This window comes from Puma concolor, chromosome E3, assembly GCF_028749965.1.
Source record: "Puma concolor isolate L17-30 chromosome E3, mPumCon1.1.hap2, whole genome shotgun sequence".
Lineage (NCBI taxonomy): Eukaryota > Metazoa > Chordata > Mammalia > Carnivora > Felidae > Puma > Puma concolor.
This window is the reverse complement of record NC_141682.1, coordinates 15,416,463-15,442,798: the sequence shown is the minus strand read 5'-3', so window position 1 is coordinate 15,442,798 and position 26,336 is coordinate 15,416,463. Positions and strand designations below refer to the sequence as shown.

The following is a 26,336-nucleotide window of genomic DNA, read 5'->3' as shown; positions in this document are numbered from 1 at the left end:
GATTTGCTTTTTGAGTTTCGAGGTTTCCGAGATGATAAGCTCAAGGAAAACAGAAGTTTTCTGGCCTTTCATTCTAAAAGAATATTTTCTTCTGGAGTTTCACTTAAGGGCCACTGAAAAAATTAGGTAGACCATGCCTTGTCTATTTCCACGACATATTTTGGATAGCATTTACAAATATGTACTTATGCAGTGAAATGCAAGAGCGTAAGCTAAGGATACAAAAGGGCAAAGGTTGGCAGTTTAGTATCATCTGAAGCCTGACAAGGGACAGTCAGAAGGTAGATCCTAGACGAGGTAGTAGGGTGTTAAATGCCAGAGAGATCAAGCAACGTAGGGGCCGGGGAATGGCCCATGGATTTGGAGAGTAGGAGGCGGTCAGCACAGTTCCCTGGAGCGATGGAGGCCGCAGTCAGATTGACGGAGGTCAAGGAAGGAAGTGGAGGTTTGACGTGATGGTTTGAGGGGAGACCGCTATTCCAAGAAAGTTCATCGTCATGGCATGGAGGGAGATGATGGCAGGCAGAGAAGGCTGTAACACCTAAAGAAGGGTTTTGTTTATGCCCCAGCAGAACGGGAGAGACTTAGTCATGTTCTTGGAGAAATAGGTCACCAAGAGACAGAGGAGAGAGATGAAGGGGACAGAAGACAAATGACAGAAGCAGGGACCTGGATAAATTCTCATACGGTGTGTGCGCTCACACACGCTCAACTTAGCTTGGTGTCTCCCTGTCTTTAACTTTTCCTGGTGAAGGACCCCTCACCTCGGCATTGTTCTCCTTCGTTTTAAAGCCAAGATGGCCCTGGGGCACCTGGGTGGCTCAGTTGGTTAAGTGTCCAACTTCAGCTCAGGTCACGATCTCACAGTTTGTGAGTTCGAGTCCCGCATCGGACTCTGTGCTGACAGCTCAGAGCCTGGAGCCTGCTTCTTTCTGATTCTGTATCTCCCTCTCTCTCTCTGCCCCTCCCCCATTCGTGCTCCGTTTCTTTCTCTCTCTCTCAAAAATAGGTAAACATTAAAAATAAAATAAAATAAAATAAAAGTAAAGCCAAGATGGCCCTTGGCAACCACATACCTTGTGGGGGTTAGGGGAGCGGTTCTAAGATGTGGTCCATTTGGTCTCTCCCTAAAGAGAAGGCCATTGTGGGGTCTCTGCTGGGCTTCATTTCAGCCATCTGTTGCCATGTCAGGGCCGCAGGGGGCCTTAGTGAGTGTCCAGCCTGTGTCCTTATTCCTCACGTGAGGAAACTGAGGCGGAAGTCTCCTTGGCAAGATAGAGACAGCAGCAGGAGAGCTCGACCCCAGATCTTGCTCATTCTGCTTGATCAGAGCGTCCACAGACCCTTCTAGAACTCTCTCTCTTGATCTCTCAAACTTGAGTGATCGGCACGCACGACATCACCCTCAGGGTTTGTTAAGACACAGACGCCCTGGACCCCACCCCCAGAATTTCAGAGTCAGTAGGACTGAGGTGGGGCCGAGACTCTGCCCCTCTAACAGCTTCCCAGGAGCTGCAGAGGCTGCTGATCTGGGGGCCACGCTTTGAGAACAATGCCAGGGTGGTACTGTGGGCAGGGGAGGTGGTGGGGGAGGCAGGAAGAAGGAGAGGGGGGGGGAGGAAGGCTGGACCTGGCTCCTGGGAGCTTTTCCTCTGGGCTGATCTCATTTCTCTCAGCCGCCAGCCCCAGAAGATGAGGCATTCACCTTCCAGCCACTAAATATCGAAGGAATGCAGTGGGGCAGGCTGTGCTCTGAGGCTAATCCCAGCAGAGTTGGGCTGTTAAACACAGCACAGTCTGAGCTCCGAGATCCCTGCCGCCCTTCGCAGGGAAGCCCGGCTGGGACCCAGGCTGAGACGTCCAGATTCCATTCCATTTCAGCAACTCTGAGAGCCGCTGCTCTCCCCAGATCCCCCAGGAGAGAAAGAGCTGCCTGGCTGGGTGTGACCCAAGGTTTTTCTTCAGCATATTCCATTATCTTGATGCTCAGAGCATATGTCAAGTGAATTCTGTGTTTCTGGCAGGTTATTATGCACTGAATTAGTGTGTTGAAATAAAAACTATAATAAAGCTGTACCAGACTCTTAAATTGTTAAAATTTATTATAAAATGTGCATAGTTATTAACTGATTTTCGCCTGTGCGCCTTTGCCTGTGCCCGAAGCCAAAGAGATGAAAAGTGACTCTGTCAAAGGGAGGCCGAGAGTTGGCTCCTGGAATTCTCCAGAGAGTCCCAGCGGGGCAGCAAATTCACAGTTTCACGGAGAGCGGGGCTGGCCTCTCCCCACGGCCTCGGCCTTTCCCCGCGGCTGCAAGTCACGGTCCCACGGGAAGGAAGGCGCTCTGTCCACTCCGGGGAGTCCCGGGCAGGCGGAGGGCGGTGTAGACAATTGCGCCTCGCGTGTCACCAGTGTTTACACCCCGCAAGGCCTAGTGCCCACCCTCCCTAATCCTGGGACCGAATGTTCCAGCGTGGAAAGCGGCTGCAGATGGGCTTCCAGCACGTTCTCTCCTGCCATCCCCGCAGGGATGCTTCTTTCTCTGCCTTCTGAGAACCTGGTGGAGGTGCCAAACAGTCCTCAGCGCAGCGCAGGCTGTCCCCGGCTTGGTCCGGCACCGGGGAGCCAGCCGCTTCCGGGGCTGTCGGGGTCTCCCCAGCATTTTCGAGAGGAGGCCGGCGTGTCCCCTGGGCTCACCTCTGTGGGTCGGAGGGTGAGGCTCCCTCTGTCGTGAGAGAGATTCTCCGGGGTGCGGGCGGCCCCTGGCTCCCAGTGAGCATTTTGAATCAGGTCCCAGGTGGCTGTCTGGACTGGGCTCCAACCCCCTGAGACGTGCCTTTGCGCCGAGGCCGACGTCCTCCTCATCGGTTTTCTAGCCCCGGCCCCCGATTGCCTTCCCAAGACCAGCGAGACTGCCAGTCTGAAGCGGGAAACACCTTTGCCTGAGCGAAAGTGAGAATGAAAAGCTCAGACTGGTTCCCAAATGCCAAGGCTGAGGGTTTTCTTGCATTTGCGCCGACTGTATCCTGGCGTTGCCTGGGGGGTGGGGGTGGGGGTGGCAGGAGCTCATCCATCTACTGGTGCCCCGTGGATTTCCCCCAGGAGTGTCAGGAACCACAGCCACTGTCCCTGATCTTGGGCGGGGGTGGGGGTGGGGGGGCGGCTCCCAGCCTTGCATCTGTGTGGTCCCGGGTGAACTGAGAAGCGTGGGGCCAGTGTGGGAGAGGTCTTTGGTTTTACATTCCTTCCGGGAGGGATTTTCCTCCAGATCGTCTCTATTTCATCCCTGTGTATATAGCGGAGCTGCTACCTAAGCCTCGGAGTTCGGCATCACACGAACCGCGGAGGATGCTCAGTGGTCCAGCTCCTGCTTTCCTGTGCATGTGCTGCTTTTGCTGAGACACCCGTTCACCCGTTTCTCTGACCCTGGGAGCTAAGGCTGCCTTCCCGGCGTGGAGCTGTGGGGAGACTAACCTGTATCTGAAAGACAACTGGATGGTTCAGATTGCTTTTCGCCCTTCTGGTCGCTGAGTTGGAGGCAAACGAAACTGTACGAGCAGAAATTGACACTTAAGCTCTGCTGAGACTGTCCCATAACCTGAGTCCTCCCTCTTCTGCCCTCTGCCCCATCAAAGCCTTAGCATAGTCCGTGGAGGGGTGTAGGGAGAGGAGTAAATGTTTGGATTCAAATATTTGGGTTTGGGTGAGCCATGGGTTTACTCCTTCCGCACTTCCCCTCCGCACACTGGTGCTGCGGTGCCTCACACCCACAAGATGGCAAGATTACATGAGTCTGTAATAAAGAGGAATCTAGTTAGTTCATCAGCATTGTCTCTTCGGCCGGGCAGTGATTTCCTAGTTTTAAAAGACAGTGAAATTGCGGTGTGAGAACTGGTGCCTGCTAAAGGAGATCGTAAAGTGGCCAATTTAGGAGAGCCACGGTGCACGTTTAGGATCTATTTATATGTTCTCCACCTAGTTCCAGAAAGGATGCAGTGCAGGGCAGGTTGCAAAGACGCATGTCCAAGTGCAAGACATAATTCAATAACAAATAAATGGACGGAGAAAATAAGACCCCGGGAAAACAAGACTGAGGAAGCAAGGCTGGAGCCAGGAGTGAGGTTAGGACGCAAAATCCATGACATCAGACCCTGTTGCGTTTGCTAGAGGTGAACGCCAGGGCAGCCCTGGGCTTTCTCTGAGCCAACACAGAGAGGGAAGCAGTCTTTGGTTGCAGACCCAGCATCCATGTGAGAAAAGCAAACCAGCTGCTCAGGAGAGGCACAGCTATTCGTGTTACTGGAGGTAGAAAGAAATGTTCCCCCACAGGTCCCCCAAAACGGGTCACAGTGCAGTGCGACCAGCAGCGTCCTGACCCGCCTTACCGCCAGTCCAGATGGCAAGGAACTTAATAGGGCGGACTGTTGTAACATTCCTCCAGGTGGGGGGCACGGCTAGGGAGACAGAGCTACCCCAAACACTCTCTGAAGGTCTGACTCAATCCTAATCAGAGTTAAGCCTCTGACAGGCTGCCTTTCCTTCAAGCTGTTCTCCATGATGAGTGATTCTGTGGTGTAATGTCGGGGGCTGCTGCAGTGTTTAAGGTGCATGTGTGTGTGTGTGTGCGTGCGTGTGTGTGTAAGGGAGATGGTAAAGGAGGGGGTTGCACTGGGGTTTACACACCCCACCCTCTCCGCTTTGTTCCTTTCATTTTTCACATTGGGGTTCCTCGTAAGACTTACTTGAAGAAAGAGGTCTCCCACTGCTAATAGTAGCTTGACAATTACAGTTTAGAAAAAGGGAGGGACTTGGCTTGATGGGCGGTGGTTCTCCCAACAGCGTGAGCCTTGAGCAGTGAAGGTTGAGGTAATTCTCCTTGACAAGTACTTGGAGGGCAGCTGCCCTGGGCTGCTGGTTGGGTCCAGCCCCATATGCTTTAACAGTTGGTAGAGCTTGAGGTGGCACTGACTCTCTCATGGACACTGGGGAGGTGACCAGGACACCCTCCTGAACAGAATGCTAGGCAGGATGCAGTTCCTGGCGGACCAGTTCCTTAGAGCTGGTATCTCTTCTGATTGGTTGGTATTTGACTGGCATCCATTTTGATCGGTCAGAGTCTGCGCCCTATGGGTTGTTACCAATTTTGAATATCACCCTGCCCTTGAGCAGGGCTGGGAAACTCCTCGAGGAGAATTTGGGGTCCCATCTAGAGTCCAGACCAAGGGTCTAACAACTTCCCAAACTCTGACGGTGGCAGAAAAAAGTTTGATCCAGAAAAAATGTAAACATCTACCTCAGTGATTAACGTCCCCGTAAACACCGATTATGTTTAACCGTGGACGTCATAATTTCCTCTGAGATAAACTGGGCACAAATTGAACACCCAGGTCCTAGAGCAAGCTAACTTTACATACATATTTTGGACCCGACGGCAGCTAAGTGATGAAGAATGTTTTCTGAAAAACGATGACGTTGGGTTTCAGGATAGCTGGTCTACCTCCTTTCTTTTTGACAGCAATTAGAGATTAAAGCCACTTGTCTATAACAGCCACTAGTAATTCATGACCATAAAACTGTGCTCTCTGTTCAAAAAAGAATAAGATTGCTCTGTTCTCTGTCAGTGTTCTGTTCATCTAGGAGGGACCTCAAGTAATAAAGATAGAAAACAAGGAGGAAAAAGTACAATCTTGCTTTATTCCATGTTTATAGTTTTGGGGTGTTTTCTATATATCGTTTGTTATTCTAAAAGCTGGGGACAGAGAAAGGGACAGAACTGAACAGGTTCCTGCTCTTACGGAGCTCACATGCTAGTGGTGACATACAGATAATACAAATGTAGCAAATATTGCCTATTATGACTTGGTGCTAATTCCAAAGTCTGAATCAACTTGGTGTCCATCAATTACCTTTCCTCTTGGGTACGGATCATGTTTTTCTGTTTGTGTGTACGTCTAGTAATTTTGAATTGTGCTCTGGACTTTGTAAATGATATGCGGTAGAGACTCTGGGCTCTGTTATGTTCATCTGAAGAGTATTTATTTGTTTGTCAATGTGTTTGTTTTAGCTGGATGGTGGCTGAAGTGTCCACTCAGTTCTTTGAAGCTTGGCTGGGCTGCTCAAGTCTGCCCTGTCCGTGTGGACTTTGGGGGTCAACCAGAGGTTTGACAGCATTACTCACGAGATTTGGGTCCCTCTCTCTGTGATTCTCTCCTTTCTGGGGCGTCTCTCATCCTTTCTAGCTGCCGGGGATGCCCTCAACTCTGTCTTCCGATTCCTCAGCAGTAAGACTTCAGTGTCTGGCCTCACAGGGTACTGATGGTTTGGGGGGGCTGCCCTTGGGTGAAAGCCATAAAAACAGGAAGCTGCTCAGTTTCGCTCAGCCTTTCGCTCTTTCCACTCCAACTCCCCTTCAGTGTCTTCCTACTTTTGGTCACTCTCAGTGCCTTTTGAGCACTAGAGTCTTTTACGTATTGCCCAGAATTTATGACTGCTATTTGTTATGACTGTTATTTACAGCTGAGAGTTGGTTTAATACGAGCTACTCTGTGATGAATAGAAGCAGAACTCCCAAGCTTAGCAAATAAATAGATAGGCAGGTGGGTAGGTAGACGGAGAAGATCATTTTAGATGGTGACACGTGCTATGATGGCAAAAAATAGAGAGTGCCTGGAGTGTGTATGCGGAGTGGGTAGAAGAATGATTGGGGCCAGCCTCTTAGGAGGTGACATTGAGATGAGACCTGAATGATAAGGGGCAGCCAGGCATTCATGGATCTAGGTGTGAGCCCTCCAGAGGGAGCATCAGGTATACAAATGCTGAGGGAAGAAGGGGCTTAGTGCGTTGGAGAGGAAGGGATTCGGTGGCAGGGATGAGTGGGTGGTCAGAGAGGTGGACGACAGCTAGATCATCACACACGGCCTCATAGACCACAGTAAGGCACTGGCATTTTGTTCCACATAGGATGAGAAATCACCGAAGAATTTTCAGCAAGTCATGATGTGATGTAGCTTATACTTTCCAAAGATCACTCTGACTTTGCAGAGGAGCAGGCTGCCTGGCCACCTAGGTAGGGGGGGACGAAGTTGTGGGCGAGAATTGCGCCCACCGCAGGCCGCACTGTGGGTGATGGGCCCCAGCAGGGTCGAGGCAGATAAGCAGCATACAGCGGGGTCAGTGCTGGCCATAGCTGGTCACTGTCCCCAAAACAAAGCCCTAGATGAAGTTGACAGGGTGGTTCCTAAGAGACTATTCCTCAGCTGAGAATTTCAGCTCAGTGGTCACAGCAGAATAGCTCTGCTTGGCCCCATCTGTCTCTCTGTGGAGCCGGGCCTGGAGGACCTGCCCCACAGAAGGGTCTTCTCAAAATCCCATAAAACAAGGTGTCCCGGTCTGAAATTCGATACATGTGACACAGATCAGTACCGGTCTGTCTCCGCTGCATTTCCTGAGCGTTGGCCAATCTTGGGGGCTCCTGCTCAGGGGCAGGAAGCTGGGCCCCTCCTGCCAGCTGGCAGGAAGGCACAAATTTAGATGCATGTATTTTCTAGCAGCTGGATTATTATAAAATGTGAGGCCTCCTTCTAGAATGCTTACGTGGTGTGGGCCCTCAGGATGCAAGGCCCTTTCCAGAGAGTACATGGGCCCCCTCTAGGGAGGTAATAATTCCTGCCCTGGCTCAGGGGCAGTGTCTCAGGGGTCTCCTGGGATGAGATTATCTGGGGAGCCAGCTCTCCAAGGACAGAGTGAAGGAAGGAGCCTCTTCCCTTGACCTATGTGTGCAGCCTGGCACTTTCTGCCCTGGGGGTAGACTTGCCCTATTAGCACCTCGGAAAAGCAGAAGAAAAAAAAGCCATGAAGGTAAATAGAGGGTTACCTGTGCACAGGGATGCAGGAATGGCAGAAAGTAGGAAAGTCGAAGTTTGAGATGGAAAGAAAACTAAGAGAGAATTAAAGAGAAAAGGAAACACACGAGACACACACATTCTGAATAAACACCCAGTAAAAATAAAGACGAGGTGATGAAAATCAGATGAAACTGATGCGATTAGTGTCAAAGAGAGAGCCAACAAAGTAAGAAGGTAAAACCAAAAAGGTTAAAAGAGAGGAAGAAGACGGTGGAAATTTACACGAAGGGTTAAGAGCAAGCATTAACAGCATAAATGATAAATGTGTATTGAAATTGAATCTCCCTGGAAAGGAACGTTTTAAGTCAGCTCAAAGCACAATGCCAGGTGCTGCTTGGCACCAGAAGCAAGGGCCACTTGGGCTGACGGTCCCCTGAAGAGAGGAGACTAGTTAGGGGCAGAGGATGGGAGAGGGAGGTTCACAACCAGCCAGGGTCCCTCTCCAAAGGGTGGATCTGAAGGCAGCACGGGCCCCCTCCCTTCAAGCTCTTAGACAGCCAGGGGGCTGTGGTCTCTCACGCTCACGAGTCTGGCCAGAACAGCTCCCAGAATTAGCACCTGCTCTGCCAAGGCCCTGGGCAATGAGGAAATGAAGCATGATGACCTCCCCCCCCGCCGCCGCCCGCCTCACCGAGTTTCTGTGCCCAGGAATCTGGGGAAATAAAGCAGCCTGTCTCTTTCTGAAGCTCTACTGCCTTTGCTGGGTGTTGTAGAAGAGGCAAGTCCCTTATCCCAGGGACCAGGTGCTCAGGTGAGTCCCAGCTTGTCCCCATCTCTGCCCTGCTGGCCCCAGCCCATGACAGTCAGGGGTAAAGGAGCCCTGAAATTCAGGTATCCATCGGCAGTGAACGAAGCCTCCCAGGCAGCATCTACCTAATGAAAAGTGGTACCTGTTTGGGGTTGTGAGAGGTCGTGTGGCCTGCGGGGTGCAGGGTGAGATCGGGTAGCTATTTCTTCCTGGGCTGGAGCAAAGCCCACATATGCAACTTAAGTGTCTGCGGCACCTTGCTTTATTTTCCCAAGCTGCTTTCTGGTTATGTCTTCAGACAGTGCTAAGGTTAGGGTTAGGCTTAGGGTTATAGTGAACCCTGATTTGCATACACACCCTGGGAATGCTCAGAAGATGGGGCAGATCCCTGGAATGACTCCCAGGCCAGCTGCAGAAAGAGAGCTGGGACAGTACTCCCATAGTCAGGACTAAGAGTACTTCCCAAGCCCAGCGTCCAAGGATTACTCAGGAAGACCCAGACATAAGCCCTGAGTTAAAAATGACCAGCAAATGCCCTGCCCAGAGCTACCCCTGGGCATCAGTGAGGGAAAACCAAGTGTTCCTGGGATCATCTCTCTTCCTTGCTTCTCACTGGATCGGCCGGTCTACCCAACCAGGAAGCAAAGTCACCATCTAGGATGTAAAGAGCCTGAGCCACTGAAGGCCCCATCAAGATAGGGTTCGTCTAAAAGAGTTGTCCCCTTGGAAAGCTCTCTCAAGCTCCAGGAGCCCTAGGTGAGCTGGGCGTGCCCAGGAGTGGTGGGTATATAGCCACGGGCAGGTCCTGTGCTAGGTGCTAGGGACACCGTGGTGAATGTGGGGACTGCCATCCTCCAGACCCCTGGGGTGGGGGTACAGAGCTCCTCCCAAAGATGAGGAATGGGGAAGAACCGGCAGGCAGAGGGGGAGGAGCTCCAGGTCAACCTGGAGACCCAGCGATCGCTGGGTGGGGCTCAGAGCACAAGATCACCGCCACGGAGTCTGAGGCCCGTGTGTCCCAGGGAAGCCAGGGTTACCCCAGACCTATTGATGAGTCCCCACAACCATGACTAATGAACAAGAGGAGTTAATGGACTCCTCTCCATTCTCAAAGCCTCTGCCAACTCTGCCACCAAGAATAATAAGCATTTAGAAACTAATTATACATCTGGACAAATCTGTTTCAGTCTACTGGATTGAACATAATCATATTAAAATATAATGAACACATTCAAATACACAAGGCCTGATGGAATAGTCACTTAGGAACCGGTGCTGGCAGGAGAGGGGCTGTGAGAGCTCGGTGGGAGTGGAGCCCCCTCGGGCCTGTAATTGATTTCCTCGTCACTTTTGGTTTAGGTCCTTAATGCCGGCTTGTTCACACAAACCACTGGTGGTTCTGTACCCTGATTTTGTTGCCTGGCGTCCAATCTTTGTCTCGTCTGGGTTGGAGGGATAAAGTAGGGGTTGCAGGATGCTTCTGACACGCCGGAGACTGCAGCCTCCAGCCCTCTGGGCAACCAAAGTCCGCTGCGTGGGAGGTCTCGTCCGCATCCTCCTTGGGAGGCAGGGTGGAGGGCACCCAACGGCACTGGTGTTTCCCAAAGCCCGGCCTCTAGATCCCTATCTGGACCTTCCTCAGCCGTACGTATTGAGCATGTCTCCAGCCTAGATGAGGACTCAGGCCTCTACTGGGAATCCCCGAGGAGGTGAGTCTGCTCTGGCAGCCGTCCTGGTGCCTGGAGCATGTTTTGGCCAAGCACGCCCTGGATCGAGGCTTTGGCCTCAGCTCCCTGTGGTTTCTTGCTGCTGTCCTGCACTTCTCTGCCTCCTGTACCAGCTCATTCCAGTGCATTCCAGCTGGGTGTGACGTCGCGGGTGGAGACTGGGAAGTGTCAAAGGTGGAGGGAAGGGGCCCGTGTAGGCATCGTGATCGGCTTCTGGAAGAGCGTCGCCATAGCGCACGGGCAAAGTGAGTCTGGGGCCGAGGCTGTTTGCTTTTGTGCTGCTTCTAGATGGGAGGTCCTGGCCCCCGGGGAGTACATGGGGCACAGGCACCTGCATGACCACTGATGAGGGAAGCCACAGTTGATAGCCGGTCTGCACCAGACAGCCAGGTCCCCATGGTGAGGCCGGTGGGCCACATCTATGCCCCCTAGCCACGCACAGGCCTCTTCCTACTGCTGGGGTCCCACCATCTGAATCACTGCTCTGGCTTCCAGAATTGTCCAGGAGGTTCCTTCCAAATGAGATGGTGAACTAGATGGCTCACGGACCAGAGCTAGCCCACAAAGAGGTCTGCCATTGTTGTTCTTGCGTTGTTGTGTTTTTTATTTTGTTGCTGTCTTAAAACTTTTGACGTGGTCGCCGGCATTTTAAAAATCAGCTGACATATTACTTTAACAATCCGCGTTTCCAGTTCCTTTTTAAACATTCCATCTGGCCATACTGGAACGTATCCCGACAGCAACAGTTGGCGATGAGCTGTGGCCACCCCTTTGGACAAGGGGAATCATTCCATCATGGTCTCCTGCCACCTTTGTACTGGACATTTGGCTTTTTGTATCTTTATGTTACCGCCCAGTCCCTGTAGGCACTGGGGTCACCACTGGCTGCTTTATAATAAGGATCCCACACTCGTATGAATTAGACTCTAGTGCTGAGCCAAGAGAAGGGTGCAAACCTCGCCAGCTCTGACTGCATGAAGAAACACCACTGACTGGGGGGCTTAATCAACACACATTGATTTTCCCACAGTTCTGGAGACTGGAAGTCTGAGATCAGGGTAGAGCCTGGTCAGGATCTGGTGGGAGCTCTTCCTGGCTTGCAGACGTCTACCTTCTCACTGTGTCCTCACGTGGCAGAAAGAGAGAGAGCAAGAGAAGGTGAAGGAGAGAGAGAGTGGTTGTTTTTTCTTCTTATAAGGCTACAGTCCCAAAGGATTAGGGCTCAACACTTACGATCTCATTTAGCCTAAATTGCTTCTATAAAGGCCTTCTCTCCAAATACACTCACAGTTGGGGTTAGAGCTGCAGCATGTGAATTCGGAGGGGATACAGTCCAGTCCACAGCATCCCTGGATTTCAGGATGTACATTTGGAGGCAAGAGGACCACCGTCAAGAAGGGCAATTAAATGACCAGTGGGGGTCTCAGGCCATCCAGTCATGTCACAAAAATGGGAACAAATGCTTGAGCGAGGGATAGACTTGGCAACTGCAAAGGGTGGGGACACGTGGAGAGACAGGGCACATGGTCCCTGGCCCACAGCTCCTGCGTCTCAGCAGTCCTGGGAGAGAGAGAGAGAGACTTAAGGAAAATTCAGGACATCCTTTCTCAAACATTTGCTTGACTAACCCACACTGGCAATTTACGCTGGCCATTTCCAAACTCTTCCCTTCTGCTCTATCTCTAGAAAGTTCTATGCTCCTGTACTGGGGTGAGGGTGAGAATGGCAGTGGGGGTGGGGTCGGGAAAGGTGGAATGAGGTCCTTCCAGACCTTGCTGCTTGCACGCAAGCAGGGCAGGGGCAGAGAGAGAGGGAGACAGAGAATCCCAAGCAGGCTCTGCACTGTCAGCACAGAGCCTGACATGGGGCTCGATCCTGCAAACCAGGAGATCATGACCTGAGCAGAAATCAAGAGGCAGACGCTTAACCGACGGAGCCAACCAGGCTCCCCAATAGGGGACTCTTAAAAGCAGAAAGCCTCAGAGATGGTGTGGAAGCAGAAGGAAGGGGAACATGCGTGTGCGGGCATGCGTGCATGTGTGCGGGCATGCGTGCATGTATGCACGTGTGTGAGTAGCAAAACTTGCCCGGACGCCCAGCAGTGAAAAAGCAGGTATTAATAATGTCTTCCCCTGCAGGAGGCAGCCCCCAGGTCAGAGGGTGGGACTGACCTTGTCCAAATAGGTTCTAGGCACCAGCCTGCGTGGCCTTCTGGAAGCTTCTCAGGGAGCTGGTGGAGCAGGACCAGCCATGGCCAGGAGGCAGATGGATGAATGTTGTCCTACTAGGAAAGCCAGGCTGGGGGGTGTGGCCTCCATCATCTGGGAGCTTCTTTTTAGGGGTGGGGAGAGGGGTCCTCCAGGGAGAGCGGGGTGTATTGGGGATTTCTCTGTCCAATGGTTGACAGGTTCTGGAAACTTCCTGAGGCTGGGGACAGAGAATTTGACCAAGGCCTGGGGCTTGGTTTGGAACGTGAGGTATTTTTTAAAAGTTTTTATTTAAATTCCAGTTAGTTAACGTATAGTGTTATATTAATTTATATATAGTGTTATAGAAATTATATTTATATTTATATATAGTATTACATAACGTATATAATATGTAACATATATATATAACGTATAACGTTATATTAATTTCAGGTGTACCATATAGTGATTTAACACTTTCACCTTGCTCAGTGGTCATCACGACAGGGACACTTCTTAATCCCTATCACCTATTTCACCCATCCCCCCACCCACCTCCCCGCTGGTAACTGACGGTTCTCTACAGTGAAGAGTCCGTTTCTTGCTTTGTCTCTCTTTCCCTCGCCCACCTTTGCTCATTTGTGTTGTTCCTTGCATTGCACATATGAGTAAAATCGTACGGTATTTGTCTTTCTCTGACTGACTGGGTGTCCCGGTTTGGTTTTCCCAAAACAGGTTCAGTGGGACAGGCATGGGGGGGTTGGACAGGGGCTGGGGGGTCAGTTCATCCAATGGCTGTCCCTGGGCATGCAGGCCCACCTGCGCCCCAGTGAGCCAGGGTGGGGTCTGGGTGGCAGTCAGCATTCTGGGTCCGTATTTGGGAGCTGTCTTGAGTATCTTTCATTGCCCGGGGAAAAGAGTCCCAGCCAAGAGAGTGGGTACCCGGGGGGCAGGGCTTCTCCCCCCACCCCCCAGTGAGGGGAAGTGGTAGGAGGCAGGGAACCAGGGTCCACACTGGGGTTCATGACCGAATCCTGGGCAGCGGAAAACAAAAAGAGCACGCCTGGCCCCCTAAGGTCCCCCATAGGGTGCCACGTTTGCCAACCAGGTTGGGGCCACGGCACATGCAGGAATGACAGCATTTGTATGCATGCTAGATAAAGAGAGAGGCTGTGGGTGGCCAGAGGGACCCTGCCAGGATGCTCTGGGGGATCCCCAAGGGCTGGGCAGGAAGGGCACCAGCCGGGCACCACCTCAGCCTCTTTGCAGAAACTTAGTGGGCCCTACTGTGGGGCTCGGGAGAGGAGCCATGTTTGGGAACACAGCATGCATGTTCCTCCTTCCGCCATTCACCAGCTCTGTGCATCGTGCCTCAGGTTCCTCACCTCTAGAATGGGGATAATATTAATATTAGGACCCGCCTCACAGAGTTATCATGAGGATTAAGTAATAAATTCACGTCAAGTTCCTAGAACCCCACACTTGGCACGGAGTACTTCATTTGGGTCAACCATTACTAGGTATTTCATCCAACTTAGATGTCATCGATTGTAAAAGTCTCCCTGACTTCACAGATGTTAAAACACGAACGTAGTTAGAGTCTCGGAACATGAGGTATGGTATTATTTGGTGTTGATTATGAGGGGATCAGAGCAAAGGGAAGCTAGATGCTGCCTCCTCTGCCAATACAACGAGTGGGAGTCACTTGGAGGAACTTCTTATACTGTGTCTTCAGGTCAGAGGCTGGATGTGGGTCCAAGACGGCAGGGAGTGGGCGAGATTAAGGTGGTGGGGGTCCGTCAGGGGTCGCAGCAGGGCTAAGTGGGCCCTGCAGCCTGGGGCTGCACACCAAATCCTGCTGGGATGAACCCACTGGGACCTTTGAAGACCAAAGTGAGACAGCAGATGCCCCCCCTTTTCTTGCTACGCTCCATGCAGGACTCCCTGGTTATGCTAATATCCTTGTACTATGAAGACTAATGATACTCTTCTCTTAGATGTGCTCACTATCATTAGTCACAGCTTGCCGCTTACCTTACAACAAATCACTATACGCCCCTGCCCAGAGACTCCACGCCTAAGAACAATTCCTGTAACAAGGTCACGGACCAAAGGAGTGTCTGTCATTGCGGACATTCTAGCCATTGTGATATACTTGTAAGTGAGAGAGTTCGGAGTGAGGGCGGATTGTTTGGAATGCCTCACAGCACATCCTGTAGGCAGCGGTCTTCATAGCATCCCACATTCATTCAACAAACATTTACTAGGTGTCTACTAATTCCAAACCCTGAGCACGTTTGCAGGGACCATCCGAGCTACCATGCCAGTGATCACAGCAAGGGTGGCAGAAACTCTATTACGCCATCTTACTCAGCCAAGGAAAGCTAAGGAAAAGCCCCTGTCCCGCGCCCTCGTTTCTAACCTGGCCTCTTCATCTACTTACCTCAGCAAACACTAGTGAATGTCCAACCCTCTTGAATGCAAAACTGACCATGTGTCCAGAGCATATTGTGTCCCCTTTACACACAAGATAAGGTGTCAAGGTCCATACTTATCACACCTTCTTTCTAACCATTTTAAAAACTTCTTACTATGGAAAATTTCAAATTTTTCAAAAAATTACAAAAATAGAGACTAGTGTAATGGAACTAGATGTATGAAACGCAAACTCCGATAATGATGGGTATCTTTTAATCTTGTTTTATGTTTCCTGGTATGGTGTGTAATTTCACACATAAATACTTCAACATGTATTTCTAATATCTACAGATGCTTTCTTTTTTAATGTTTGTTTATTTCTGAGACAGAGAGACAGAGCATGAGTGGGGGAGGGGCAGAGAGAGAGGGAGACACAGAATCTGAAACAGGCTCCAGGCTCTGAGCTGTCAGCACAGAGCCCGACTCGGGGCTCGAACTCACGGACCGTGAGATCATGACCCGAGCCGAAGCCGGACACTCAGCTGACTGAGCCACCCAGGCGTCCCTCCAGTTGCTTTTTATTTATGGAACTAAAATACTATTATCACTCTCAACAGAATTAACAGTAATTGTTCAATATCATCCCCATGTTCGATTTTCCCTGTTGCCTCAATTATGTAGTTTATTCAAATCAAGATCCAAATAAGATACATGGATCACCGTTAATTGATAGTTCTTTTAAGTATCTTTTAATCCGTAATAGTTGCCCTCCTTTTCTTTCCATACCATTTATTTGTTACAGAAACCGTCTAGTTTGTCCTGTAGGACTCGCCATATTCTGTTTTTGTTTTACTCTAGTCTCACGTGTTATTTAACATATTTCTTTACGCTCTATGACCCTGTATTTATATCTGAGGGCTTGATTATATTCATAGTCTATTCTTTTTTATGTTTATTCATTTTTGAGAGAGACAGAGACAGAGAGAGAGACAGAGAAAGGGAGAGAGATCACGAGCAGGGGAGGGGCAGAGAGAGAGGGAGACAGAGGACTCGAAGCAGGTTCTGCACTGACAGCAAAAAGCCCGAGATGGGACTCGAACTCATGAACCATGAGATCATGACTTGAGCTGAAGTTGGACGCTCAACTGAGCCACCCAGGTGCCCCAGTTCGTATTCTATTCCTACGTAAAGAACATGTTTAGGTTTGCTGTGTGCCTCCTATTGCCTCACATCAGAAGGCGCTTAATATGTGGTTGTCCCACTTTGTCGATGTTAAGATTGAGGTTCTATCAGCCTGATTCATCCCGGCCAAATTCCCTATCAATGTTACACATTATGATTTTAATAGCCATTGATGATCATTACCTAGATCTATTATTTCATGATAGGTGGCAAAATGGGGTTGTTTTCATTTTATCATTCCTTCTGAATTTACTTGTGATGCCTCTCTAAAGAACTTTTTATCATCAACAGTATATATAGAAAGGCAGGGTAAATTGCTTGATTATTTCCTTTCATTTATCATTTCTTTTAAAAAAAAAATAGTGAGTAGTTGGGGCCCTAGCAGTTACATTCATATCCATTTTCAGAGTAATGGATTATTCCGAATCTGGCCATTGGACCTGTCTTAAAGTTGGCCTCCTCTATCACATGACGTCATCGGGAGCTTGTCTGTATCCAGGCCTGACTTTTGTGCTTCCTCCCACGGAGCTGAGTCCTTATGGCTGAAAATGGTATTTAGAGACCACAGTATGAGTTCTAGTGGTGCTCATTGCTGCTGTCTTTACAACTGTCAAGGCTTTTTAGTGACAAAGCCAGGACATGCATGTTCTTTTTTTTTTTTTTTTAATGCTTATTTATTTTTGAGAGAGAGAGACAGAGGGAGGGAAGGAGAGTGGGGGAGGGGCAGAGAGAGGGAGACAGTCTGAAACAAGCTCCACACTGGCAGGGGAGAACCCGATGTGGGACTTGAACTCTTGAACCCCTGAGGTCACAACCTGAGCCTAAGTCGGATGCTTAACTGACTGAGCCACCCAGGCACCCTGGGACATGCATATTCTTTTTTTAGTATATGTGCTGCCGAAGCGAGCACAAGGGACATGCATATTCTTGAAAGACAAAAATAAATCCTGAAGTCATACTAATATTGTTATGCAAATTAAATTTTCGGGTTCTTATTTCACTTTAAAATTTTATATCTATGTCTCTTTTCTGCACCACAGAAAAGCTTGATTCCTAATAACATTAATTTATTTATGATTTCTCCCCTAGGCTCTATCTCACTTGGGATGTGCAATCAAAATATTAAGTTTTAAAGGATTAAAAAAAATCCTTCTCTCCAAAGTTAAGCATCGACCGGAAATATAGTTGTGTCTGCATGTTTTAGTTTATTTTCTACTTTTAGGAATTCCTTTACTTTTCCTTTTGATAAAACTTTTAAATATGTAACACTTCTAATTTATTTATTTTTGCCGTTATGAACAGGCTCTGCTTGTGTGTTACTTCTTCTCAGTATTGTTTCTATATATGAAGTCTAATAAGTTCTATATGTTAATCTTATATCCTGAAAATTTGTTAAATTCTCTTATTATGTGCAATAGGTTTTTCATGGGTTCTTTTGGGTTTCTAGATATATAATTATATTATTGAAGGAGAGCTGGTTTTATTTTGTTTCTTCCTTTCTAATCTTATGCCCCTAATTGCTTGTCTAATCATATTGGTTAATGCCGACGATGCAGTGGGAATAGTAACAGAGACAGTAACAATACAGTGAATAGTAGTGAGGATAGAGACTTTATCTTGATTTTAGCAATTAAGTCTCTGGGATTTTCTCAAAAGGAAGAGGCTGGATACTGACTCTTGAACTGGCGTGGATATATATGTATTTATGTTAAGGAAGTATCCAGTTTCCTACTGCGTTGTGATTTTCAATTTTTGATTGAGTTGCTCAGAGCCATTTATATTTCTTGGTTTTCATTTTGAGGAACCAGGATTTAGGCTGTTTTGCTTATGTGACTCTCAGCCAGGACATGAAGGGACATTGGGACTCCTGAAGAGTAGCAATTGCAGAATTATGTTGCAGGTGCTTTTGAGGAACTACTTATAGTTTTTAGACGTGGATTCGAATCTTGGCTTTGTCTGGGTATCCATGTTATTATTATATATCTAAGTGACTTGGGGTAGAAACAAGGAGAAAGTGAATTTCACTTTTATGTTACATTTAAGGGAACATTTAGCATGTGCTTTTGTATTTTTCAGAAACTCAGTGGACATTTCCTAATGCAAACCAGCAGTTTAGTTTTTATCTGTTATTTGAGCTTTTGAATATTCCTTGGTATGAAAATATTGTAAGTGAAGTGTCCTCTGCAGGAGGACAGCTTCAGAGACAATAAGCACAAAGCACCATGGTCAGAATTTGTTGCTCATCAGCGCATTGAGCAGACTGTTTTCTTCTTTGACAACATGCATCCTATAGAAGGCACTCCAGTGCCCACGTGTTCCAGTAAATGCAAGACTTAGCTTTGGGGCTGGCTGGACCTCACACTCTACCTCTGACTTCTTGCTCTCAGCAAGTTGTACCTCGCTAAATAACACTCATTCCACTCAACGTTTTGTCCAAAGGTAACTTCCAAACAGAATTGTGTTGAAGGGAACACTTGGGCGCTGTTGGTGAGCGTGTAAATTGGTACAACCACGGTAGAAAGCAGTGCGGAGTTTCCTCAATTAAAAATAGAGTTTCCATGAGATCCAGTAATTACACTTCTGGGGACATATCCAAAGGAAACAAAATCACCATCAAAAGAGATATCTGTACTCTCATGTAGAGTGCAGCATTATTCACAGTAGACAAGGTATGGAAACAACCTAAGTGTTCATCAATGGATAAATCAATGAAGAAAATGAATGAATGATCCCATATAGATCACATTTTCTTCATCAATTTATCTATTGATGGGCACTTAGGTTCTTAAATATATATATATATATATATATATATGCATATATATATAATCCATATGATATATATGTGTGTATGGTGTATATATATATATATATATATATATATATATATATGTGTGTGTGTCTGTGTGTGTATATACAGATATACACATATTTGGCTTATTTCACTTAGCATAATATCCTCCAATTTCATCCATGTTGCAGCAAATGGCAGGATTTCCTTCATTTTTTGACTGATTAATATTCCAATGTGTGTGTGTGTGATATATATACATATACATATATACATATATATATCACACACACACACATTGGAATATTAATCAGTCACAAAAAAATGAAGGAAATCCTGCCATTTGCTACAACATGGATGAAATTGGACGATATTATGCTAAGTGAAATAAGCCAGATACAGAATGACAAATAATGCATGACCTCCCTTATATACAGAATCTAAAAAAAGAAGTAACAGATAACAGAATGGTGATTTCCAGGGGGTAGAGGGTGGGGGAGGGGAAGGGAGATGTTGGTCAGAGGTTACAAAATTTTAGTTACAAGATGAATATGTTCTAGAGACCTGAAGTCCAGCAAGATGACTATAAATAATAATGTGCAGTATGGGAAATATGCTAAAAATAAACTTGAACTATGCTAAAAAGTAGTAAGTGAAAGAAGTGATGAACAAAGTGTTAATTAGAATTACATTCCATTATAACAAGAATAAATTTTATTTGTGGATCAATCTGATGACACAGGCGGAGGACTTTGAGAGAAAAGATCCACCTGCAAAACCCTTGTTGAGCATTACAGAGGATACAGTTGTGCTTATAATGTGTCTATCAACAACTGTAAAATGTAGCAGGGGCTACAAGATACAAAAGACTACCCAATGTGATCAGAATGGGGGGAGCATTCTTGGCAAACATTCAAAGTGGGTCTTAGTCTGAATAATCAGTCTGGGCAGTATTTGTGAATTATTTATGCCAAAAAATGCAAGCTGGTGCCCTCCAATCATAACCATTAGATTTTCAGCCATACCTCACTCCCACAGTGATTGCAATTTCAGACACTCCAAAAGGGACGACAGTCTACCAAGGACTGAGTTTGCCGGTGACCCATGTACCCAATGGGATGCTCAGAGACATGGATGCTGGAATGATGAGGTTGACCGATTCATGGAGACTGCATCCCTACTTCTCCCCTCTGCAGAGGCAGGCACACGGATCCATTGTGCTCTTAAATGGTGGGACTGAAGGGAAGAATTAGAACCTCCCCTCTTGGATACTTTTTTTTTTTTTAATGTTTATTTATTTTTGAGAGAGAGACAGAGTCTGAGTGGGGGAGGAGCAGAGAGAGAGGGAGACACAGAATCCAAAGCAGGCTCCAGGCTGTCAGCACAGAGCCTGACGCGGGGCTCGAACTCGTGGACCGTGAGATCATGACCTGAGCCGAAGTCAGACGCTCACCGACGGAGCCACCCAGGCACCCCTCCTCTTGGATACTCTTTACGACAAACTGACTCATTGAACTGAAGAAGCAAGAGCAGCCCCTTCTTTGGTCTATGCTTTGTGTCTGTGTTCCCATCTTGATTCTGGGTTCTTCGGGGCTGTGTCTGTCCCTATCCTCCTATAGGTTCAGCCCAACACCCATCTGAACAGAGTGGGTGTTCAGCCTGTTAGGTGCAAAAGAAAGGAATTAATAATGATATCTAGCATACGTAGCACTTACTCTGTGCCAAGCGCTTTACAATAATCCTAAAAAGTAGGTGCCATTATTATGAGACCCATTTTGCAGATGGGGGAACTGAAGCACAGAGAAGTTAAGTTACTTCTCCAAAGTCACACAGCCCATAACCGGCAAAGTCAGGATGTGACCTGCATGGCCTGATTCAATTATCCGTGTTCTCAAACTCCTCACCACCCCCAGTCTCTGCATATTATGCGTTGGTAAGAGAGATGGAGTAGATGGGACACCTTGAGTGGCTCTGAGTGCCTCACAGTGGATGGGCAGTGCTCAAGGAACATTCTAGATGTAAAAGGAAGTGATTGGGTCATTTGTTGAAATGAAAAGCTGAAGAGGAAGGACACCGCTGTGGGTCCAGGAATTAGCCCAAAGCTCTAACTTCAAAACGTGGGCTCAGAAACCAGCTCCTGGCTGACCTTTCAGATGGTAATAAAGACAAGTGGCAAAGGGGCATGAAGGAGAAATTCTAGAAGTTAATTGCCCTTAGGATTCTCATGAGGAAAAGAGATAAGCAGTTAATCTGGGGACAAAGAGTTATGTTCAGCAGGTATTTACTATGGGTCTCAAGGTGCATAAGGGCCACCAGGGACTTGGCAGGTGTGTACACCATGGCTCTTGTCTTCGAGAAGCTCCTAGAGAAATGGCAGGATGCAGGTCCATCTTCTATCCAGATGCCGACTTAGTTGACCCTGGGCCGTCAGCCCCAGCCTATGAAGGGCTCCTTTGGTATCCCCCATTGTGTGACAGGCCAGCCTTGACCTGGGGAGGAGCATTCTGGGGAGATAGCTTCCAGCTGGAAGAGCCAAGTCCCCTTTTGGCCAAGAGACCAGCCCCCAGTTTTGTGTTTCTCTGACACATCACGAGTGCTGCAGTGAAGGGCAGCAGAGGCCAGCTGAGCAGGTGTAATTGTTCCTTATGGGGAAGCTGCACCCCGAGGGCCTTGCTCCTGTTGAGCTAGGAGCAAGTTCCAAGTAATTAAGTGGATTGGGTTCTAATGCCCTTGTGACCATCAGCTTGGACATCCTTCGCTGAGAGCTCTTGGCAGGTCCTAGTGCTGCCTTGGCGGCCAGGCTAGCACTGGGGGGGGGGGGTGCCCCTGCCCTGCTGTCCACTCTGCGTGGAGGGGACTGATGAGGGAGGGGACTCAGCATATTCGGAAGTTCTTGTATATGGGGAGCTAATTACTCTCTTTTGAAATCTGTGTTTGCCACCAATCACAACTTTCATGGTGCGAAGCCTGTCATGGCAACTAAAAGCCTATCTGAAAATAAAATGACACTGTTTTGTTTTGTTTTGTTTTGTATTTCTACCGTAATGACACAAGACACTTGTTTTTCCTTTTTAACTTAACGTGGTAACTAGAGATGATGACAAGAGTACAGATGTGTGCACAGCACGTGTGGGTCAGCAGGTGCCATAGTGCATGCGGGTATGAGTTGTGTGCCTACATGTGTGAGGGTTCCTGTGGGTGCTCGTGTTGACGGGGACAGTGTGTGCAGCTGTGTGGCTGTGTGTCCAAGGGCAGGGGCTGGATGTGAGTGTGAGATCACACATAGGCTGTGAATGTTTGAAGACCTGTCTGTGAGCATGTGTGTGTGTGTGTGTGCAACCCTGGAGATAAGTAGGCTTGCATGGATGTGTCTTACCTATGGCTGAGCCTGTCTCATTTGGGCTGGGATGGGGCTGACATTCAGTGCCTACCACGCATTCAGTCACAACCAGAGTTTACAACACTGATAACATGCGCACACACCTCTTCAAGGCTTTAGGTTTCCTAAAATTTTCTAATGTTTATTTATTTTTGAGAGAGAGAGGCAAAGTGTGAGTGGGGGAGGGACAGAGAAAGAGAGAGGGAGACAGAGAGACAGAATCCGAAGCAGGCTCCAGGCTCTGAGCTGTCAGCACAGAGCCCAACGCAGGGCTCGAACTCACGAATCGCAAGATCGTAACCTGAGCCAAAGTTAGATACTTACCCGACTGAGCCACCCAGGCGCCCCAAGCCTTTGTGTTTCCTAAAGGCATTTTCTGAGCCTATCCCCTATGAGCTGACTTCTGCAGGGGGAATGCTTCCCAGACATAGAAATAGACCTCTCATTAGAACGAGAAGGCTAGAAGTAGATCTGGGAGCCTTTTCCCAGGAGGTGATGGGCAGGGACCCAGAGTGAGGGCTGGAGACCCATTTGCCTGTTGCCGGGAGAGGCCACTGCCAGCTGCAATGTGCAGACACCCCCCCGGGGCCAGCTCTCTCAGACGAGGACTCGGTGTAGGGTGACCAGGGCTCGTTTTGTTTCACCACCAAGATCCTTCCAGCTGAACTCTCTGTGCTTCGCACCTCTTGAGACTCTGTTTTATTTTCCTTTCCTTTTAACTTCAGTATGGAACCAAAGAGAACCAATATTGACCAAGTGTTAGTTCAATAAGCGTTTATTGCACAACCAATTATTTTAAGGTTGTTCCCCCCCCCCCCCCCCCCCCCCCCCCCCCGCCCAGGCCCCCATGACACGGTGTGCATGTGAATTACTCCCTGCCTGGAGCTTTGCTCAACGCAGTGCTGCCGGGAAAGAGGGGCGGAGACTGTGGGCAACAGCAGAAGTGGGCCCAGACGAGGGGGGTCTTAACCTGAGCCCCGTCACAAAGGACGGGAAGGGGTTAACCAGGTGTGGGAGAGAAAAGGAGAGATGGTGACGTAAAGGGAACCCAGCCGCTCAGTACGCGTGGGAAACAAGCCTGATGGAAGCTGGTGAAGGAAACTAGTCTTGGACGCTGTTAGGTTTGTCTACAGAAGACAGGACGACATTGCCCTGGGATCGCCAGCAGCGTCACACGCCGGGAGGCTTGGCAAGAGTCCCCTCCCGAAGACGGCTATTTCTAACTCTGGCCCCCACTTTGATTCCGTGGCTCTGCTGATGTCAACAGCCAGGCAACAAATTATGCTGGCAAGGCGCCGGGCTTTCTTGCAAGTTGCAATCACGTTGGCCGCTGTAGCTGAATACTACAGCAGAGCCCCCGGGAGTGCGAGCGGAAAAGTACCTGTAAATATTCCAAAGGTTGCTTCCAAAGGCACATTATTGGTTTGTTGTGTAATACCCTCTGGTGACATTGAGGCCTTATTAATAACTAAACATCTGTCACAACTGTAATTATACTTCTTAGTGCCAGGATTGTGCGGGTTGTGCATTGTCCTGTTTAAACACGGAAGGGAGGGTGTAAATAATTTAGGCAACCGACGTTGAGTAAATAACCGAGCAGCACCGTGCGGGCAGTAAGTTTCTGTCAACTTCTTGCAGACCGTGTGTCTCCGCTGACGTTCCCTTGATGTGCTCGCAAATCTCCCTGAGAACATCGCCCTGGACCTCCGATGCGGCTGCCCGAGCAACCTGGAGAGGGGAAGCCTGAGAATGAGGAAAAGGGGGGCAGAGGAGCCCCCGGAGGGGGAGAGGAGCCGCCGAGGAGCCAGGCCCCCGACTTCCCCACTTGGCAAGTCTTCTCCCCCCAAACCCCCCGGAGAAAGCGCTTTCTCGAGTGTTTGCTCAGGACTTGATTGTTTTCAGCCCTCAGGTAGGGGGTGGTGCGGGGGCGGGGGCTGGGAGCCTTTGCTGCTGAGCGTCTGAGTGTCCTGTGGGTGGGGGCGAGGACAGGACGCCTGGGAGGGGTCCTGAGAGGATGCGCGTCCCAGCTGGGTACAGAGGTTTTACCGCACATCTTGAGCCTGACAGGTTTCCACGGGCTGTATCTGAGACGTGTGGACAGAGCAAGGGGATGGGTTTGCAAACTGACCCTGTCAGGAGCTGATTAGGTTAGGGGGTGCTTGTTAGGAAGGACAGATATCATTTATAGAGTGCGTACCCCGTGGTGGCATGGGAGCAGGAGCTTGGCAAAGATAATCGGCAGTCTCCCAGTCTTGGCAATGAACCCTCACAATAACCCCGGAGGATGTGTCATTAACCCCATTTTTACGGGAGAAAAGTAAGATATTCGACAACTTTCTCCAGATGGCCCAGGCAAAGGGAAACCCAGGATTCCTGCCCAAATCTCTCTGAATCCGAAACTTACATTCGTAACCACTGGCCTGCCTGCCTCTCCCCTCTTACAGGTGAGGAGGTCGGTTGAGGGGGAGGGGTTTTGTGCTCCCCCAGCCACACGGGTTCAGTCCTGCTCTCTTTCTTGCCCTTGGAGACGTTCAAGGCTGTAAAAACTCAAGAGGAATTTCAACTCCGGGAGGCTTTTTGTACAGAGGGAAATTTTGATCTACGTGATCAAGGAGTTGGTCTGCGGTGAGTCATAGAATCGGATACGTTCTGGAATGGTCTCCCTCGGGCTACTGGGAATGGGCCCTCCAGCCGTCTCTGCCACCAGTTGCCAGGAGGGACCGAAAGTGTTTATGGTGGGGGCCGTGAGATTATGGTTTGGGCTGCAGGAGGAAAAACGGAAGTGGGAATATATCTGGTGACTACAGCTCCTGCTTTTTAGTGATTTCTCCCAGGGGCTGGGGACGAGACTGCAGGTTCAATCCAGAATCTTCTCCAGCACAACTTACTGTTCGGGAAATGAAAGCTTGGGGCTGATGAGACCCGTGGCCAAGGGCATGGTGGGCTGAAGGGCAGGCTTGGAGCAAGTCTCTGATCAGGAGGGTTGGCTAGGGTGGGAGGATGGACCTGGGCTGGGCCTCCCCATTCCAGCTCACCGCTTCCAGGAGAGGAGCCCCAAGAGGAAGAATGGTCCATTCCAAGGGTGAATTTCCTGGTCGGCCTTTCCTCAGCCTAGGATAAGTGATCGAATCCTGGGTCCTTGCCCTGGGAAAGTAGGGGACATGTTGAGGGAGGGAGGTCAGGACTGGGGCAGAGAAACTCTTCTGCATGTCCTGTGGGGGTTGTGGCAAATGGCAAATGTGGAAAGGATAGTCATCTACCCTACTGGCTGTGACGATATCGTACAGGAAGCAGCAAAGATGTCTGATGGACTCAGAAAGACCATTTTGCTCAACATATTCCCACAATAAAAAATATTTCCTCATTTGCTCCTGTGGCTTTGGGATTTAGGATTTGGGGCCAGAGCTGTGATGGGCATGAATTGGACGGATCAGTCTTGCCCGTCTCCAAGGGCAGCAGTAGCCCAGGTGGAAAGAATCCGCTTCTCCCACACCATCGGCTTCTCCTGGGGGGTTGGCATTAATTCTTTGTGGGCCCCACGCCGAGGGTCTCTACGACTCCTGGATTATTCCTATCATGCATTCACATCACCACAAACCCATATTTACTTACTCCTTCCTTGGGGACACACTCACACATTTCTCAAAGATTTCCTTGTGCAGTAGACAGAGCAAGACGGCTAAAAAGAAGGATGAGGTGGGGCCATGGGAGGGGGGTTTGATGGTCTGGGTCTCAACACAAGGGTTGGGCATGGAGGGGACAGGAATGCGGCCCACCGGAAGCACGTCCTCACAACAGTCCCCAGCAACGTTGTCTCGCGGAGCACATTGTGTCCCGGTCCTTTGTTCCTTGGTTGGAAACTCCTTCAGAGGGGACAATGTTAGGGCTAGCTGCTACAGAGCATCAGAGGCCTCCTCAGCCCCTGAAGCAGGCTGTGTGGTGGCCCACGTGGTTATGCCTGGTGCGGGCAGAGTAGGCAAAATTACAAAGTAGGGAGGCC

At 49.1% G+C, this 26,336-nt stretch overlaps 1 protein-coding gene across 3 annotated transcripts in view; it reads left to right on the top strand.

Annotated features, from left to right (window-relative positions):
* Positions 1–26,336, top strand: part of CALN1 (calneuron 1) — a 536,504-nt gene that overhangs the window by 17,237 nt on the left and 492,931 nt on the right. For 2 of the 3 annotated variants that reach the window (XM_086692032.1, XM_086692031.1), the window contains exon 2: positions 23,975–24,164. In XM_086692032.1, the coding sequence (XP_086548158.1) occupies positions 24,046–24,164 (119 nt within the window). In that variant the 5' untranslated portion in view covers positions 23,975–24,045. Of the gene's footprint in view, positions 1–23,974; positions 24,246–26,336 lie in introns of those variants that run through there. The other variant, XM_086692033.1, reaches the window with a different exon arrangement.